This window comes from Pempheris klunzingeri, chromosome 2 (assembly GCF_042242105.1).
Source record: "Pempheris klunzingeri isolate RE-2024b chromosome 2, fPemKlu1.hap1, whole genome shotgun sequence".
NCBI lineage: Eukaryota > Metazoa > Chordata > Actinopteri > Acropomatiformes > Pempheridae > Pempheris > Pempheris klunzingeri.
In genome coordinates this window covers 3,554,984-3,571,778 of record NC_092013.1, presented here as the reverse complement: position 1 = coordinate 3,571,778, position 16,795 = coordinate 3,554,984, and the positions used below count along the sequence as shown (strand labels likewise).

At 43.8% G+C, this 16,795-nt stretch overlaps 1 protein-coding gene across 1 annotated transcript; it reads right to left on the bottom strand.

Moving 5' to 3' along the window:
* Positions 1-10,161: 10,161 nt before the first annotated feature.
* LOC139218288 (potassium channel subfamily K member 15-like) lies at positions 10,162-13,446 on the bottom strand. The gene is made up of 3 exons (XM_070849855.1): positions 13,164-13,446; positions 10,561-11,138; positions 10,162-10,428 (listed from the first exon to the last, which is right to left on the bottom strand). The coding sequence occupies exons 1-3, from the start codon at positions 13,444-13,446 to the stop codon at positions 10,162-10,164; spliced, it is 1,128 nt and encodes a 375-aa protein (XP_070705956.1).
* Between the last annotated feature and the right edge of the window lie 3,349 nt (positions 13,447-16,795).

Genomic DNA, 16,795 nt, shown 5'->3' with positions numbered 1-16,795 from the left:
GATTTCTAAACCACATTAAACATCTTTAACTCTACCTGATGTCCTGAAAACAGCAGACTCTGACCGTCTGTAACGCACATGCAACAACCACCATAAGTCATCTCAGCCTGATTGTCTGTGGGAAATCTTTCCAGACCGAGACGAGGGATTGATCCAGCTTAGCTGTTAATTCCACACGCATCCAACACTCGTACGTCATCCTGAGACCTTTTAATAGCTATTAATTTTCAAATTTATGGGATTTTGGTCGTAAATATTCAGGTTTTATCGTTGTGTTTTTGGAACTTAACCAGCTTGTATTGCTGAATAGGTGCGAGCGATGTTGTCAAATATTTCCTAAAGGAGATGAGTGATCGCTTTTATGTTTTCTTCATGTTTCCATAGTCTGGTTTTATCTCTGTGATTCTGAAAACAGCAGCGGCCTCGAGTCAGATGATGTGCAGTGCACTTTTAAGCGGCGCAGCTTTCGAAACAAAGAGACAAAACCGAAACCAAGGTCTGCTTGCATTTCTTTAATCACTTCTTTGTTGTTTGAAAGTGTAAAATGTTTTATCACTTAATGACTTGCACCTGGTGAACAACTGGTGTGTGTGTGTGTGTGTGTGTGTTCTGAATAGCAATTATGTGGAGTATCAAAGGAGCTAATATATAATAGGCATTTTCACATTACAATCACCTCCCTTTATTGTTTTCCCCTGACACACTCCCACAGTCATACACATTCAGGCACTGACCCCCTCACTTAATGGAACCAGACTTCTCATTCTGACCTTCTCTGCCACAAGTGTTAAATTCAAGTCCTATTATGCAAAACGTGCAAAACTTCCATCACTTTCCCACACATTTAAAAACACAAAGTCAGCAGCCTCAGCCTGGATTACAAAATCTCCACGCTCTTGTGTTTCTCGTGTTTTTTTCGCTCTTGTTCTCGTTAGAGCGAGTGAGTGACTGAGCGAGTTCAAGGATCTCTGCAGGTGGCGAAGCTGCTTGGGGACGATGAGCGATGGTCTGTCTCAGGCCCATCTTTAATTCAGATGTCTCACAGTTCTTTCGGTGGAGAGCAAAACAGGAGACTTAAGATACAAGAGTGATGCTCAAGTGGGAGGCGTGCACAGCCAGCGTGAGTCACACAGCTGAGGCAGCGTGCAACAAAACAAGCGGTGGATTTGCAGTTCATATGTCATGCCATATCTATCGACTGGGCTGTCTGGTTCTGTTGTTTTATTCATAAATCACATCAGATGTTGTCTTTCTCTGTGTTTAGTCGGGCTGAATTATTGCTGAAATATGAACAGAAAAAAAGTCTTAAGCTCAGAAACCAACCGGTATTGTGTTCATTGCAACTTGTCTGATGAAAAAATGATTCATCAACACGAGGCCGCAGAAGCAAAACGCCATTCAAATAACAAAAGTCTCACAAAGTGTAGTTCATGTGGCCTCTCTACCAAAATGAGTGTCTTCCCTAATCCTTTCAGTTAGAAACACTCTGCTTTAGTTGTGCATATTCAAATGTTATTAGACAAACTAAAGGCCCAAAGCTCCAATATTAGGAGGCTGCAATGTGGATATACAAAGGCAGGTGTCTTTGGAAGACAGAAAAAGTAATAGTTGATGGTGTTGGATTATTAAATTAGCCATTTATGCTCTTCAGTCTCTAAATTCATTCTTCAAAATCAACAGAAGATTACGCTGGACTGTATTGTAGACATTTTAACGTGTGTGTGAGGGATGTCAGAGATAGCACAATGTTTTTAAAGGGAAATATCAGCAGGTGTATCTGTAAAAATCTGTAAAAATCCAAATAAAAGCTTAACAGGCTGTCCAAGGACTTTCACCTGTTATTTGCACTGCGTTAACATTTGGGTTCATTGTAATTTAGGTGATGTGCGCCCCACTGACTGAATCAAAAAGGCCATCGAGGGTGTGATTAACAGTGGACTGCATGTGGTAATCATACAGAAATGCACCCTGCTTGAACAAAGGTCAAGAAAAATGTTCTCAGTTCATTCAATGGCAACCTGCTCATTTGATTACGAGATATCTCATGTTTAAAGTCCAAAGAAGCATTAAAACACACAGAATCACCTGCTGGGGACTCTGAACAACCATCCGTAGTTATCCGCTTCTTTCTAACCCGTTTGGAAAGAGAAGCCCTCATCATAAACGGCCGTAACCATTAATAAAGAGCCCCTAAAGCTTGTAGAAGCTCAGACTTGCTCAAGGACAGCAGCCTACTGTATTTTTACCAACAAGGCGTCTTGTATTCAGGCCTTCTGAATGAAGTGTGGCCGCCATCCTGCACCTCCTAAACAATCACATCCCTCAGAGGATGAAGGGGACTTGAGTCAGTCATGCAGCAGCTCCCATGCTTCCCGGAGACGGCACACCTCCGAGATATCAAAGGCAAAGGAAGCGCGTACGGTGAGAAACACAAATCCGTATAAAAGGACATGTCTTATTATTTGCCTGCTAACCTAATTCCCGCCAGATCTGGGATTCACACATATTCACATCTCATTTAAATTCTTCTTTTTCAAGTCCACTCAGAAAACATTTCACAACATTTACTGAAGCAGTAATAAAAGTGTCTATTTTAATCCCGGAGGACATCAGAAGCTGCTACAAACTGGTGCTTTTGTACTGATGTCTTTCCAGAGATTACTAGTTAATCGCAGCGAGGACCGAACGCTGTGAGGTCCTTTTCCTTCATTCTGATTTGTTTTGTTTTCTCATCTGTCTTTTGTTCCACCATTGTGCTCATAATAACTACCCACCACTTCTCCTTTATTTGAAGTCAAACACTGTTGCTGTTGTTGTTCAATCAAAGATAAAAGCCTCCAAAAACTGGAATCACTACCAAACACGTCAAGCTGCGACACTATTAAAGCATTATTAATCGTATCATGATAAGCTTCATCTTAATATTTATGTATAATTCTATTACTAAAAAAAAAAAAAAAAAAAAACCCATATGTCCAATGTATTCAATCATATAAGCACAGATATAAACAAGTTTCACCACACACTGAATTCTTTACTCTCAATGCCGTTAGAAACAGAAAAGAAAAGCAGATAAATATCAACAATACTGTACAGAGCACACACAACATACAAAAGAGTGTATACAAGAAGTAAACGATATACAATTTCATGTCTAAAGAGCAGTAAATATATAGAAATATAAGATATATAAGTGTCTTTATTGCATGGAAAGATAAACTTTACGTTTACTCCCGTGAGAGAATAAGACGAGTGTGTGTGTGTGTGTGTGTGTGTGTGTGTGTGTGTGTGTGTGCTTCTCTTCTTTTTTGTGAAAATACATTTGAGTTTTAGACTTTCAGTGAGGACGTTTTGCATTCATGATAGTTACAGGAATGGTTGGAGCGCAGGGAGCAGCAGCCACAGTCACTGGTTTGTCTTCAGAAACAGAGAAATGCCAGCACTGTGTGTGTGTGTGTGTGTGTGTGTGTGTGTGTGTGTGTGTGTTGGTCTCTTTTGTTTAGTTAAACCGCTCTGTCCTCAGTACACCGCCTTATCACATTCCATATGTTAGGATCAGCTGTAGTGGACAACAATTGTTGCCCCATATTTGGCTCATGCCACCATAATCCAACTTCCACTGCCAAACTAATTTACTCCCGCCGCCAGCGGCCGTCATAGTTGCCTTGGAAACGAAACTTGTGGTAGCTTTTCTGTTTAGTGGAAAGTGAAGTAATTGATGCATTATGTGCTAATCAGAAATAACAGTGTGGGTAGGATGTTGTGGATGTTCACTCAGCTGGCATACCAAGCAGATGCAGATGAGTGTAAAGCTGTCTGTTTCCTGGGCAGACCTTTGATGATGAATGCCAGGCGCAGCTCTGCTGATGGAAACGTCTGCTTCCTGCTCAGCCGACCAGCAAAGACACAGTCAATGGAATATTAAAATCATTATATATCTGCGAATGAAGAAAAAAATAGATAAATAAATAAATAAAAACAGAGCGCTGGAGGCGGGAAATGGTGGTGCGATAAGCAGAAATGGTGGCTCGAAAGGATCCATTTCACCCAAGTGGAGATCCTCAGATGCAGCCGTGGTCATCGCTGATCACCTCAGTGCAGGTGAAATGTCTTTATTCATGGCTTTTTCCGCAGAAATAGACGATTCCTTTATTGGTTTTGAGGCTCAGTGAAGTCTTAATGGAGGAACTTATGCACAAACTGGAAAATCAATCCCAGTAAAATGCATCCCTGTGTCCCCCATGTGGACGGTGGCGTAAAGGGCTGCTCTCACTGTCTCTCTTTGTTGTTATCACCCACTCCCTAACGGCTGCTCCTAATGAGCACGGCTCTATATGAAAAGAAGACAGCAGTGCCTTGTGATACAGTAGCGATGATTTGGGCTCCTGACAGCTGACAGTGAGGGAAGAAAAAAAAAAGATAAAAATGGAATAAAACTGAAGTGAAGTATTGTGAATTATTTAGAGCAGAGGCCGTAGCAAAGATCTGACTACTTGCTCATTTAGGAAGATTAACAGATGTGGCAAATCACTCCGCTGTCAATCTTTTACAGTTCCAAGCTGAAGAACTGTGAATAAATCGGGTTTCACATCTCCAGTGGGAGCTATTCTTTATGAGGGTCCTCTCTTCCCCTCTTCCCTGCACAGTACGTCTAAAAATATAAAGAGGATGCATTTGTTATCCAACCCGACTGAGGGGCATTGTGTGGCAGTTTTCTCTCTGGCCTTATCTCTTTCATTCAAATTCTGCCCCGACAGCAACTTCTGAATCAGCCTTAGTTACAGTGGGAAACACATTTGTGCGAGTTCTGCGTAGAGCTGCACACAATGAGGGAAAATATGGCGCCGCCGGACGGGAGATAAGCGTGACCTGCACGACACGAGGACGCTTCTCGCCACAGATTTTGTAGAATAAACGAAATTCCTCATCTCACGACGACGCGCCTCTCCCGAACTCAGCATCCACGTTGTCCTGATTGGCTGAGACTCTTAATGACCCTCAACTTTCCACCACTTCTTACTTCTTCAGTCAACCCGTCCTCTAACACAGAAGCTCTCAGACCCATTCACGCCGACACTGACCTGCCACCGGCCGCGGCCTCGCTTCACGGCCGCAGAGATACAGTCCAAGGAGAGTAAGAGCGTTGGCCACCTCCTCCCCTCTCCCTCTCCCTCTGTCTCCCATCTCCCACTCCATCTCAGAGCCACTGTTTAGACAGGAAGCCTGGCACTCAGAGGAGCTGTTGTCTTGTTAAATGGTACAACCGAGGAGGAAATGGATAACGGCCAACCTTGATAATCTTACATCCTCTGCCTCACACAACAGACTGAATCACTGGGAATGATTTGCCTCAAAGGCTACTCTCCTTTTATGCTGCCTGTATTAAATAGCGCAGTCATCTTTTTATCCAACATTTACCTTAAATTCCTCATAATGTGACACGTAAGACTCGACAGCTAAACGCTAACATATTCACTATGTTCACTGTCTGTAGTTTTGAGGGTATCTGGCTATAAACCAAAGGGACAAATGTAAATTTTGATCTAATGATGGTGCTACAGGAAAAGGGAAGGGATCACCAAAGTCATTAGATGTCATCCTGAGGTGAAACCTGAGAATCTGTAATGAATTTCACAACAATTTGTGCAACAATTGTCAAAATATTTCACTCTGAAGCACAAATGTCGACCTCAGGGTGGCTCCAGGAGGAGAGTCGTGGATCACCAGAGCAGGGTTTGATCTTGTGGGGACCATGAATGTCTGCACAAAGAAATGATTTCAGTCTGGACAGAGGTGGTGGAACAACTGGCCACCCATAAAACCAGGCGCTTAATGCGTTTGGCACACAATAGTTTGGCAAACATACCTGTGAAAACACCTTGGAGAGGGAATGTTTGACAGTGTCTTGTTTGACCGGTGAAAGTCAAACATTCAGAGCACACTAATGTGGTTACTTGAAGGCTCAGGGCTACCAGAGGTGACACGGACACCAAGAGCAAACACGGATTGGGGTTTTATTCATTTTGCAGTGATTGGCAGTTTATGATATCTGAAATCAAATGTGGGTGTCATATTGTATAAGCGTGATTAAGGAGTCACCCTCTAGTTTCAGGCTTCATTCAAGCTGCGGTTCATCAGGCAGAGCGAAGTCTTTGACGCAAAATGTCAAAGAGACACAGCGTGTCAAACGCAGTCTGATTGGAGAAGACGACCACTGGGTAAAAACAGCCTTTTCACACTGTTCGACACAAGCAGCAAATTGGCTGGAAATTAAAACTAATGAGCACTTACCCCACCAATGAACTTCTATTCGTGTCTGTGTTCTCGGTGCTCTCCAACTGAATCCTAATTTCTACTTATTTAATCAATCTAAATAAACATGACTCTTGTTTTTAGTTCCTTAATCTTTCATTGTGTTCGCTGTGAGAGTGCGCTTTTGCATTCTGATGCACATCCAACAAATAACTCATAATCTCCGAGCTCCCCCACCACCACCCACCCCCCCCCCCCCCCCCCACCCCCCTAAGGCTGTGAATACAGTGTACACAGACAAACATGTTTCTCCATAATCAAAAAACAGCAACCACTATTGGTTCAGTTTATTTGCACATTCATAAATACTTTATTTGCATGCAGCCTCTATGACGGACCTCCTCCCAGTATTTCTGTCATATGTAAGCTATTCGCCCTTTAGAAAGAGAATAGTTGCACCCTGCTTGAACCGATTTCTTGTTTCTGATTTAATCTGCTGTCGTCGTCCCCCCCGCCAACGCCACGGCACATGAAAGCCCCCTTCAACGCGGGACAGTAATGACTTAACAGGGTGTGCTCACAAAGAGAAACCATCTAACAATGTAATCAATTATTTAGCCGCCTCTCTCAGTCCTGAACAATTATGGTTCAGCAGACGATAAGTATGTGTGCGTCGCTTTGATGATGGAACTCAACACTGTTATCGATGAACAGTGAGGTAAACTGGAGGTTATGGTTGTTGGGTTTTTTTGTTTTTTTTTTATAAACTAAACTACAATTTTATAGATTTGCAGTAATTTTCCCTCCAACAGAGTCGACAGTGTCATGTGCTGTGACCTCGGCAGAGTTTATTGGAGGAACCTGAGTGAGGATTCATCATAAAAAAACAAAAAATCAACCTGTAATACCACAATTGCTGGACTTTTATTTTCATAAATGTGAGCAGATGAGAATATGAGTGTGTGTGTGTGTGTGGAAGCTGGACTCAACATGAAGTCCTGCGCTCAGAGTCTGGGGGCCTTTTTTCACACAGATCACTACCACCACCTGCAGCCAACGGCTGGAAGTGACATCCATTTTTATGAAAGTGAAATATGTAACATCACCTTTCTTATCATCCTCCCGGGGAGCTGTTCAAAAGGATTGCCACTCACTGAGCCGCACAGTAAGCTTAAAAAAAGTTCAATCTGCGCACTTGCTTTTCATTAGAGTCACGCATGAGATAATACAACAGCAGAAAATCATCAAACAAAGGTCTTTGTGTGGGAGTGAAGCCACTCATTCTGCATTTCCAATTTATTTTACACCATCATTTTCCTCCTCTGTGTTGCGGTATTAGATCAGTGGTCTGTGTAGATAGTTTTCAGTACTTTAGGCTCAGAGTGTTGGAGCGGTGAGTCACAGATATGAGGAGGCATCTGAGGCATCACAACAGAATCAAGTGAAGCACCATCTGCAATATTAATGGGGTAATTATGCAAATTGGATGCCTCACTCACAAAATAGTGATCTTTATGAAGCTCATTGTTCAGACCTCTCCTCCTCCTCCTCCTCCTCTGCTGCTGCTGCTGCTGCTGCTCCACAAATACCTTGTTGATAATGTTGACGGTGCTGGAAGCTGATGCATGTCCACACGATTGACTGAGAAGCTTCTTCTGCAAACATCTATTCCCACAGAGGGACCTGTGTCGTACTCGATGCTGTCAGATGAAAGCAAATCCCTGCTGTCATGCTTTAATTCCATACACGGCGGTGACGGCACGCAGGAGTAAAGCTCTGTAAAGACAAAGTGTTGCCTCCTGTGCTGCGAGTGGTTTAACACTCACAAACACACACGGGCGGACAATAGGAGAATATAAACTGTATTAACATTAACATCATTCTTGAGGTTCCATGAATTCAAGAATAAAACTTGCACAATGCGAAGATCACAGCAGACATGCCTGCCTGAGCTGCAGACCGGACAGGAGTGACTTTTATGTAGACCAATGCTGCTCCCTAGTGTGTGAAATGAGGAAGAATGGGGGAACGAGGTGCAAGTCAGTGTTGGCTACCTGTTAATGATATAATGAAATGCACAACTTGAGTGATCCCCCAGTTGACCCTCTACAAGGAGGTCAGAGTGGAGCCCAGAAACAGATTACTGAAACTTTTTTTTTTAATTGTAAATTCAAATGAGGCCATCTGGGGAAGCGGGCAGCTTTTTCTAATCCAGAATCAGCTACAGAGCCTCAGTGTCTTTCCTCAGTGGTGTTCATCAGAGCAGATGTTTGCAGAGCACAGCTACGACTCCTCTGGTTACTGAACCGTCCCCCAAAACCGCAGGCTCTGTAGCTGATTCTGGATTAGAAAAAGCTGACCGCTGCCCGCTGGTCATTGGTCGACGATTCGATTGCTTCAATTAAAAACTAGCAGGGTTGTTGTAAGCGAGGTCAAGAATTGGAAATGTGGAAAGTCTCCCTGCTGCGTTCGAGTGAAAATAGGGGAAGAAGAGATAAATGTGAAGCTGTAAAGTAGGATGACGAGAGTTTTACAGATCTGAGGTCAAATCATGAACGACATACTCCTCTTTCTTGCATGTCTTGAACCAGATTAACTACAACAATTAAGCATCTCTATGAAGTTGGGGGCAGATTGAAAGAAGAATGGCCAAAACTGAGGCAGCAGTCACACAGATTTCCAGATTTTTTTTTGTCCTTAATGTGGGTCAGGCTCCAAAAACACCACAGCCAACATTTCCCATAAAGAGCGACCTATAGCATAATCTAGTTTGACCCTCCCTGCCTGGTGAATGCCTCTTTGTGTTGTACACGTTCCCCTCCAAAGCCACAGAGGGTGTAGCACAGCTGCTTTGACAGGTAAACTGACTTATATGTGTAGAATCAGCGGATTGGCCCTTTAAGCTGCCTTGCATTTGTCTGATGTTTAAAATATGTGATTTCCCTTGTGTCACGGTTTGTAGTAAAAATCTAATTTGAATAATAGTAACGTGTGATTCAACCACACATCTAGGAAGGCAATTAAAGAGCCATTTGGGGATATTTCTAATTTGTCACTTTTTAAGTGCATCTGCTCATTAATCCATTGGTTGTTGACACACTCATCCATCACAGTGGACGTGGTCTGGGTATCGCAGCTTTGACGGCTGCTTTCAGACAATCACCACTCACTGTGCTGTACGTGTCTGCCTCCAGTTTTCCATTGCGCTGAGCAATGAGGATGGAAACGTTACCTAGGGAACCAGCCAGAGCGTCAAAGTGTGTGTTCCTATTAGGAGACACCGATAACTACTGACTGGAAATAAGTGAAGGTCACTGGTGACAACACTGCAGAAACTATGACACCTTTCTCAGACACACATGTTCTATTCTCCTCCAGCTGATCACACACTTTGTATAGATGCCTTTTACAAAGTACACTGGAAAAGCAATGGTGGAAAGCATCAGCATATATATATATATATACACTATATATATATATACTGTTGCCCATGAAGTTGGAATAATTGTTCAATAGTTAAAGCCTGAATACACAGTTTGCAAAGTTTCACTGTGATCTGTTTGGAAGAGTTTGATCAAAAAGTTGAGAAGATAAACACTTTATTTATCAAGAATAAATCACATTGTCACAATCATTTCATGAGAAGAGGTAAAAAAAAAAAACATTTTATTCCAACTTTATGGGCAACAGTGTATTTATATATATATTATTTTATATATATATTTTTTACAGATTTTTATTTAGCAGTAATGTGAAATGTAGAAAAATAAATGATGAACTGTAAAGGATTTTTCTGATATGCTACATTCAGGACTAGGAAAACACAGGACAAGTATCTTTGCACCTTTATGATGTGTACAAAAAGTCCAAAACAAAGGCCACTTCAACATAAGTCAGAAGTTCAGAGAGTTATAACGACCTCCTCCTGACGTGAGGGTTGTTCTTGGCCAGACAGAGAGCGACGCTGCTGGGGGAGGCCTGGGACGACACAGTGTGGGAGCTGCACGAGGCCTGGTCCACCCTGTAGGAGATGGAGTTGTAAAAAACAGGGTTGCTGTGGCCGCCCGCCTGGTTGTGGTGAGCTGGCTGAGAGGGGATGTCGAAACTGTCCGAGCAGCAGCAGCAGCAGCAGCAGGCGCAGGAGAACAAGGCCCCGAGTCCGCTGGGTTCAGAGTGCTTCGAGCGCTCGGATAAAACGAGTCTGCGCTCCTCCACAGGAGAGGGGAGGAGGTTCGTGCAGCTGGTGCCCCCCTCCATGGGAAGGCTCAGGTTGCACAGGCTGCCCTGTCCACAGTCTTTATATCCAACATCAGCAGTTTCTGCTGCAGCCTCCGACACCTCCCTATCCCCCTGTGTGTCCTTAGGCTGCGCTCCCTGCTCCCCTGCCCCCGCCTCAGGCCTCACATCAGGCTCCTCGGTGCTGACAGTGAGAAACCTCAAGACCACGAGGTTTAAAAAAGCCCCAATCACCGTCAGCCCGACCAGAATGTACACGAAGCTAAACGCCACGTAGGGGGGTCGCTTCTGGAGAGCATTTTTCTTCTGCAGGGCCACAAAATCCCCAAATCCGATGGTGGTGAGCGTGATGAAGCAGTAGTAGTAAGCATTGAAGAAGGTCCAGTCCTCAAAGTGGGAGAAGGCCGCAGCTCCGATACACAGGGTGCTCATGCACGACAGCAGGCCCACCAGGACCATGTTCCCCATGGACACCTCCGTCCTCCGTAAGCCCAGGCCCTGCTTGGCTCTGCGCAGGAGGTAGCGGACGAAGGTGTTGATCCTCTCGCCCAGGCTCTGGAACATGACCAGGGTCAGAGGAATGCCCAAGACTGCGTAAAACATACAGAAGGTCTTGCCAGCATCAGTGCGTGGAGCAATGTGGCCATAACCTACAAAGTCACAGTATATTCCAGGTCATATAATGTCAAGCAATACTGGTTAAAGTCTATAAATATTCACACTCATTACTACTTCACACACTGCAGAGCTGAGCCGAGTCTCAAGTCTCTGAGATCATCACTTCAACACATGCCATTAAGGTGAAACCGCTCACTGCGGTGAAATCATGGAGAATTATCACGTCGTTTTCAGCTCATAGTTTGAGTCGTTCTCAGATTTCAGGGCAGAAATTTCCAGGAAAGACTCAACAGAAACCCACATGGCACCAAAGGCCCACAGCTACAGTAGCTGGTGAAGGACGTCAAGCATTTGTCTACTTGTTATCATCCCTGACTGCAGCCACCGTGACATCACCTGTTGGTCTGAGGACGTCCGATCTGAAGCCTCCAGTTTAGCATTTTCAAAATCACCGTTTTAATTTTGAAGCCAGAAGTGACACACAAGTGTTTTCCTCCCCTGATTGGTTGGTCACATGGTTGTCTCGCCCTAAAGCACATCCCCACTTCCTGCTCTATTTTCCTATTTTCCTCAAAATATGACCATAATTTACTAACTGAACATACAGCTAATGAATCAAGAGAGAAGTGGGCTCATCTTCTCATTGGCTTTCATGCAATCAGACTTCTGTTTGGAGTCGGTGGAGTCGCCCCCTGCTGGACATTAGAGAGAATGCAGCTTTGAGGCTCTTCCAAATCTTCCAGACCAGGAAGCAACATCCATTTCTTTTCTACATTCTCTGGTTTTGACATATTTCTGCCCCCCACTGGCCAAAAATTGACTAAAGCTGCTTTGAAAATTGCACAGCCTGCAGAAAAAAACCTCTCTTTTGTCTTTGTGTTGCTGCAGGTGGATGCGACTAAAGTGGATCTTTTTGATGATACAAGCCTGCAAACACACACACACACTCGTGCTCTCGCTTATATTTGCTAAAAAGTGCTCAGTCTGAAGTTAAAGCGATCAAACCACATGAACCACATGGAAGATTGAAAGGTGTAACCTCTCCCACTCTCCATTCACTTCAGTTAAAGCCAAACGAGGGACGACTTGTCTATTTCCAGCCGGCTCACAGGTCAGAGTTCACTGGTTCACCTCTTACTGATTGGTTGAGGCCGACAGAGACACTGATGCACTGAGTTTGTGTGTTTTTCTGCCCCGTTCTCAGCTTTGATTGACCTTTATCACAGCTGTTGTTTAGCTGGATGTCTGCATTGAACGTCTGCTGCTGCTGTTTTCATTGTGACATTGTGAGGTCTGCTTTTGAAAGGTGCTATAGAAATAAACATGTAAGTAGGAGAAGAAGAAGAAGAAGGATTTTACTGTTATTGATGTAAAACATAGTGTTAATTCTGCATGTGGGCCACTTTCATTGACATGTCAATGAAGCACAGTCCTCAAACAAGCTCCAATCAGGATCATGGACTTAAAATCTGACCGCAAAACATTGGGTTTCTGAAGGATGCAACAGAAACAGCACCAAACTTTTCCACCTCACTTTGTCACGGCCCATTAGCTGTGACACATTAAGAGTGTTACCAACAATGATGGGAAATCTAATTGGCACATTTATTCAGGTATATGAAAGGTTTGATCTTTGTCACCTCGTGTTATTTTGGTCCTGCAGTTCTATTAAAGGGGTTCGTGGGGCTGTTTTGTATGTTAACAAATTTAATTTAGACACACAAGAACATTCACGTCCGCAGACAGTCGCCATGTGAAGAAGAAAAACTTGAGTTTAGTTTCACAAAGTGGGAAGAAAACTTCCTTCCTCCTACAGCTTAATGTGTTTCTACGCTCACTATGTTCCACATTCTCATCAAAATATGGTAATATAGAACCACATTAAATACGGATCTCATGTCCAAAAGCTGATTATACTGCAGGAGAAGTTTTGAGAGAAGTTAAAGTTTTATGTGACCAGAGCTGCACACCTCACCTGTGTGGTCCTGTGAAGTTGTGCGCACACACACACACACACACACACACACACACACACACATGCACTAACGTGTACTTGCCAATTGTGGTGACAACCGTGATGGCAAAGTACAAAGAGCCGGCGAACTTCCACTGCCTGCCGGCTCTGTGCGGCTCCGACAGCAGCACCACCCTCTCCATCTCCCTGTAGTCCTCCTCGGAGAAGCCGTACTTGTTCTTCAGCTCGTTCAGCTTCTGCTCCAGAGCCTTTTTCCTGGAGCTCTCACTGTCCGACTCCAGCGCGTCAAACACGGCGGCTCCGATGAGCAGGTAGAAAACAATGGAGAGGATGAGGGAGAGGGTCCTGATGTTCTGCGTCTTCATCCTCAACTCCGGAGTGCGCGCGGTGGAGGGAGGGCGCTGCTGCTCAGGGGGGGAGGGAAGGGGGAGGAGGAGGAGGCACGGAGCATCCTGCAGAGACTCTATTCATCTTTCGGAGGAGTTGACGTTTTGAGGCCCTCTGGCCTGCTTGGGTTTCAGCATCATGATACAGATCCCGTGCTGAAATTGTATCCTGATCTCTTAAGGTGTCAGCGGCACCTTGACTTTCCACAGGATGTTAGTCTGGACCTCATTAGCACCTCCAGGGTGTCTTTAAGGTGCCCTCACTCTGAGGTCAACCCATCAAAGGCTGTTTCCACACCTTCAGTTTCTCTGTTATCTCCTTAAAGCTGAGTTTGACTTTGTGACTGCCAGTCACGGTCTAAGTCAGGGGTGTCAAACTCATGTTAGTTCAGGGGCCACATACAGTCCAGTTTGACCTCAAGTGGGCCGGACCAGTAAAATCACAGCAGAATAACCTGCAAATAACAACAACTCCAAATGTTTCCCTTTTGTTTTAGTGCAAAAAAGTACAAGTACATTCTGAAAATGTTCACATTTAATGAACTCTCTTTTTACAAAACATTATGAACGACCGGAAATTTGTCTTCTCTGTAATTTTTACACTTTGTTTGTAAAGTCATCCCGCTGGCCGGATTGGACCCTCTGGCGGGCCAGATTTGGCCCACGGGCCGTATGTTTGACACCCCTGGTCTAAGTGAAGTTTTATAACCAGGTTTGGGAACTAAGACCATCCCTTCATCCCTCCACACAGACTCTCCTGCTTCAACTCTACTGGCTCTACTCCCTCACTTTATAATAAACCGTTCAAAACACACACACATGAACAATGTTTGCTTATTCACAGACTTTTTCAGAGGGAGACGGGTTGATGAAGGCTAATTTGAACTCTCACATGTTCATAATCATACTAACATCACCTCCTCTTGTGGCAATTCATTCATACATGTCCTGAGTGCTGATAGGGGATCGGCTTCTTGGTTTTCTGTCCTGGTTTTATGGAGTTTTACAGAACCGAGGAAGAGAAATGTAAATAATAAACTCTGACTTCTCAGTTATCATCACTTTCCGCCTCTCGTTCCTTTTTTTTTGGACATATTCCCGCTGCAGACTGGCTCTCCTGGCTGCTGATCACTGATCCGGTGTTTGCAGAGGTCAGATCGTGTTGTGTCTGTGTGTGTGTCTGCCACACAGAGGCACAGCAGAAACAGCTGGCCTTTCCACACTCTACTCTCCTGATTATTTTGCACCTGCAAAAAAAAAAGAAAATGCATGTGGAGTATTCACAATGTGCTGGGCTAAAGGATTTCTCTGATTGGGAACAACCGGAAAACAGGCTGTCTGCTCGGCTCCACGCTGCAAGCTGTTTGTTTCATATCCTGCCCGAAGTTCCCATCTATTTCAGGAGGGCTTTCCAATTTGCGGGGCCCATTCATGCACTAAAGCAGGTCATAAAGAGCCCGAGATCTGTCATTAAAACCCCACATTTATTGCCTCTATTGCATGCAGAACATATGGCTATCTCTGCACTGGCTTTATCTTCCAGAGGCGGAGCAGAGCAGATGTTAACACGAAGACAGGTCTCCATTTTCTCCGCTGTCAGTGTGAGCAATCATGGCTGAGCCACGCCTCTGTGTGTGTGTGTGTGTGTGTGTGTGTGTGCACAGCATCACTTCATGGTGTAAAACTTCACGTTGGATGTCGTAAAACAACAAAATAACCCTCACGAGGCTTTTCTACAGCCACAAATAAGACACACCAGATCAGCAGTGTATCCTGCAGAGAGATTCTTATGGAATCAGATTTGTTTCAAAAGTTTCAAGCAAAAAAAAATGATAACCTTCAAAATAAAAAATGTCTCTTAACAGAAAACAAATAACTTTGTCTTTTATTTTGTTGGATGTAGGATGTAGTTTCTCTCTCTTTTGGTTTCTCTTCTGGCTCTTTCCTCTGCGCTGCCACATTCTTTCTTTGAGTTTTGACACAAACCTGTCGCGTGGGCGGGCTCTTTCAAGGGCGCCTTCCTATTGGCTGTTGAGTGACAGTATAGTACACACAATGGTTAGTATTTACTTTAATCTTGAAGCTGTTGCTTGTATATGCCCCCCTTTGCTTCCTCTTCATGCATGCCTTGCATGGCGAATGAAACATTCTTTCTCCTGCTTGGTGATTAGAAAAAGTTCAAAAACTTTATAGATCCCCAGGAGAGAGAGAGGGCGAGAGCAAAACTACATCCTTGAACAAAATAAAGAGTTATTTGTTTTCAAGAGACATTTTTTATTTTGAAGGTTATAATTTTTTGCTTGAGTTCATTTTTCTCTCTCAAATCCATTTATTTTAATTGACTTTTAATAAGTTTTGCTTGAAACTTTTGAAACAAATCTGATTCCATAGATTCTTTTCTAATAAGGATCCCGTGGTTTCACAGATCCCGTGGTTTCACAGCTCTCCAGCCACGAAGTGAAGACGCTGTATTCTCTGGTGCACTCATCTCTTATCTCGCTGCACTACAGGACGGTGATCCTCCCTTTATCTTATCTAACCCTAACCCACAGGAAGACATTAAGAGCAGGATGTCCACTGACTGGAGGAAAGACACTCATCTGTCCAAGGGCCTCTTCTGCGGAAAACGAGGAGGGTGGGGTGGGTGGGGGGGAAACATACTGCAAACATGATGCTATCTTTGCACTGATAAAGACATGAAGTCATTACGAAGATCATTTTCGTCTTCAAAATAAAAGTCTTTCTTTGAGTTTTGTCTGAGTGAATGAAATGACAAGTTGTTAGAGCCACAGAGGGAAACAGGCTTGAACTTTGCAGCTGATGTGAGCAGTCCTTGTTAGCCCAAAGGGCAGGCGTGTGGTCTTTAATTCATCTGCAACGTCGCCTTCAGGGAGCGGAGCCTCATTCTGGGTCAGGCACCTGGAGAGAGGGAGAAAAGTGTTTCTTTTTATTATTATTATTAGTATTATTGTTATTTTATGGATCTGTGTTTCCTCAGATGACAGTAAATTGCAGCCTTCGTGTCCTCAAATTACAGTCGCTGTGTCATTTTCTGCACAAAGATCACAGAGCTGAGATAAAAATGTGTCTACGTTTTGGTATCAGTGAAAGAGCTGGACAGCCGAAAGGCAAAGAAATCATAAAATAATAAAACTTGTTGTTATGGCAAACACATGTATTATTTTGACTCAGTGAATGGCCTTGAAATGATGAGTTTCTCTCTGACCTGGGAACTGTTGAATGGATGGAAAAGAGGTCGTGATCTGTAGATTCCTTGCTGTTTCATGCTCGTGGTTAATTCAGTGATGAGCTCTAAACCTATAAAAGG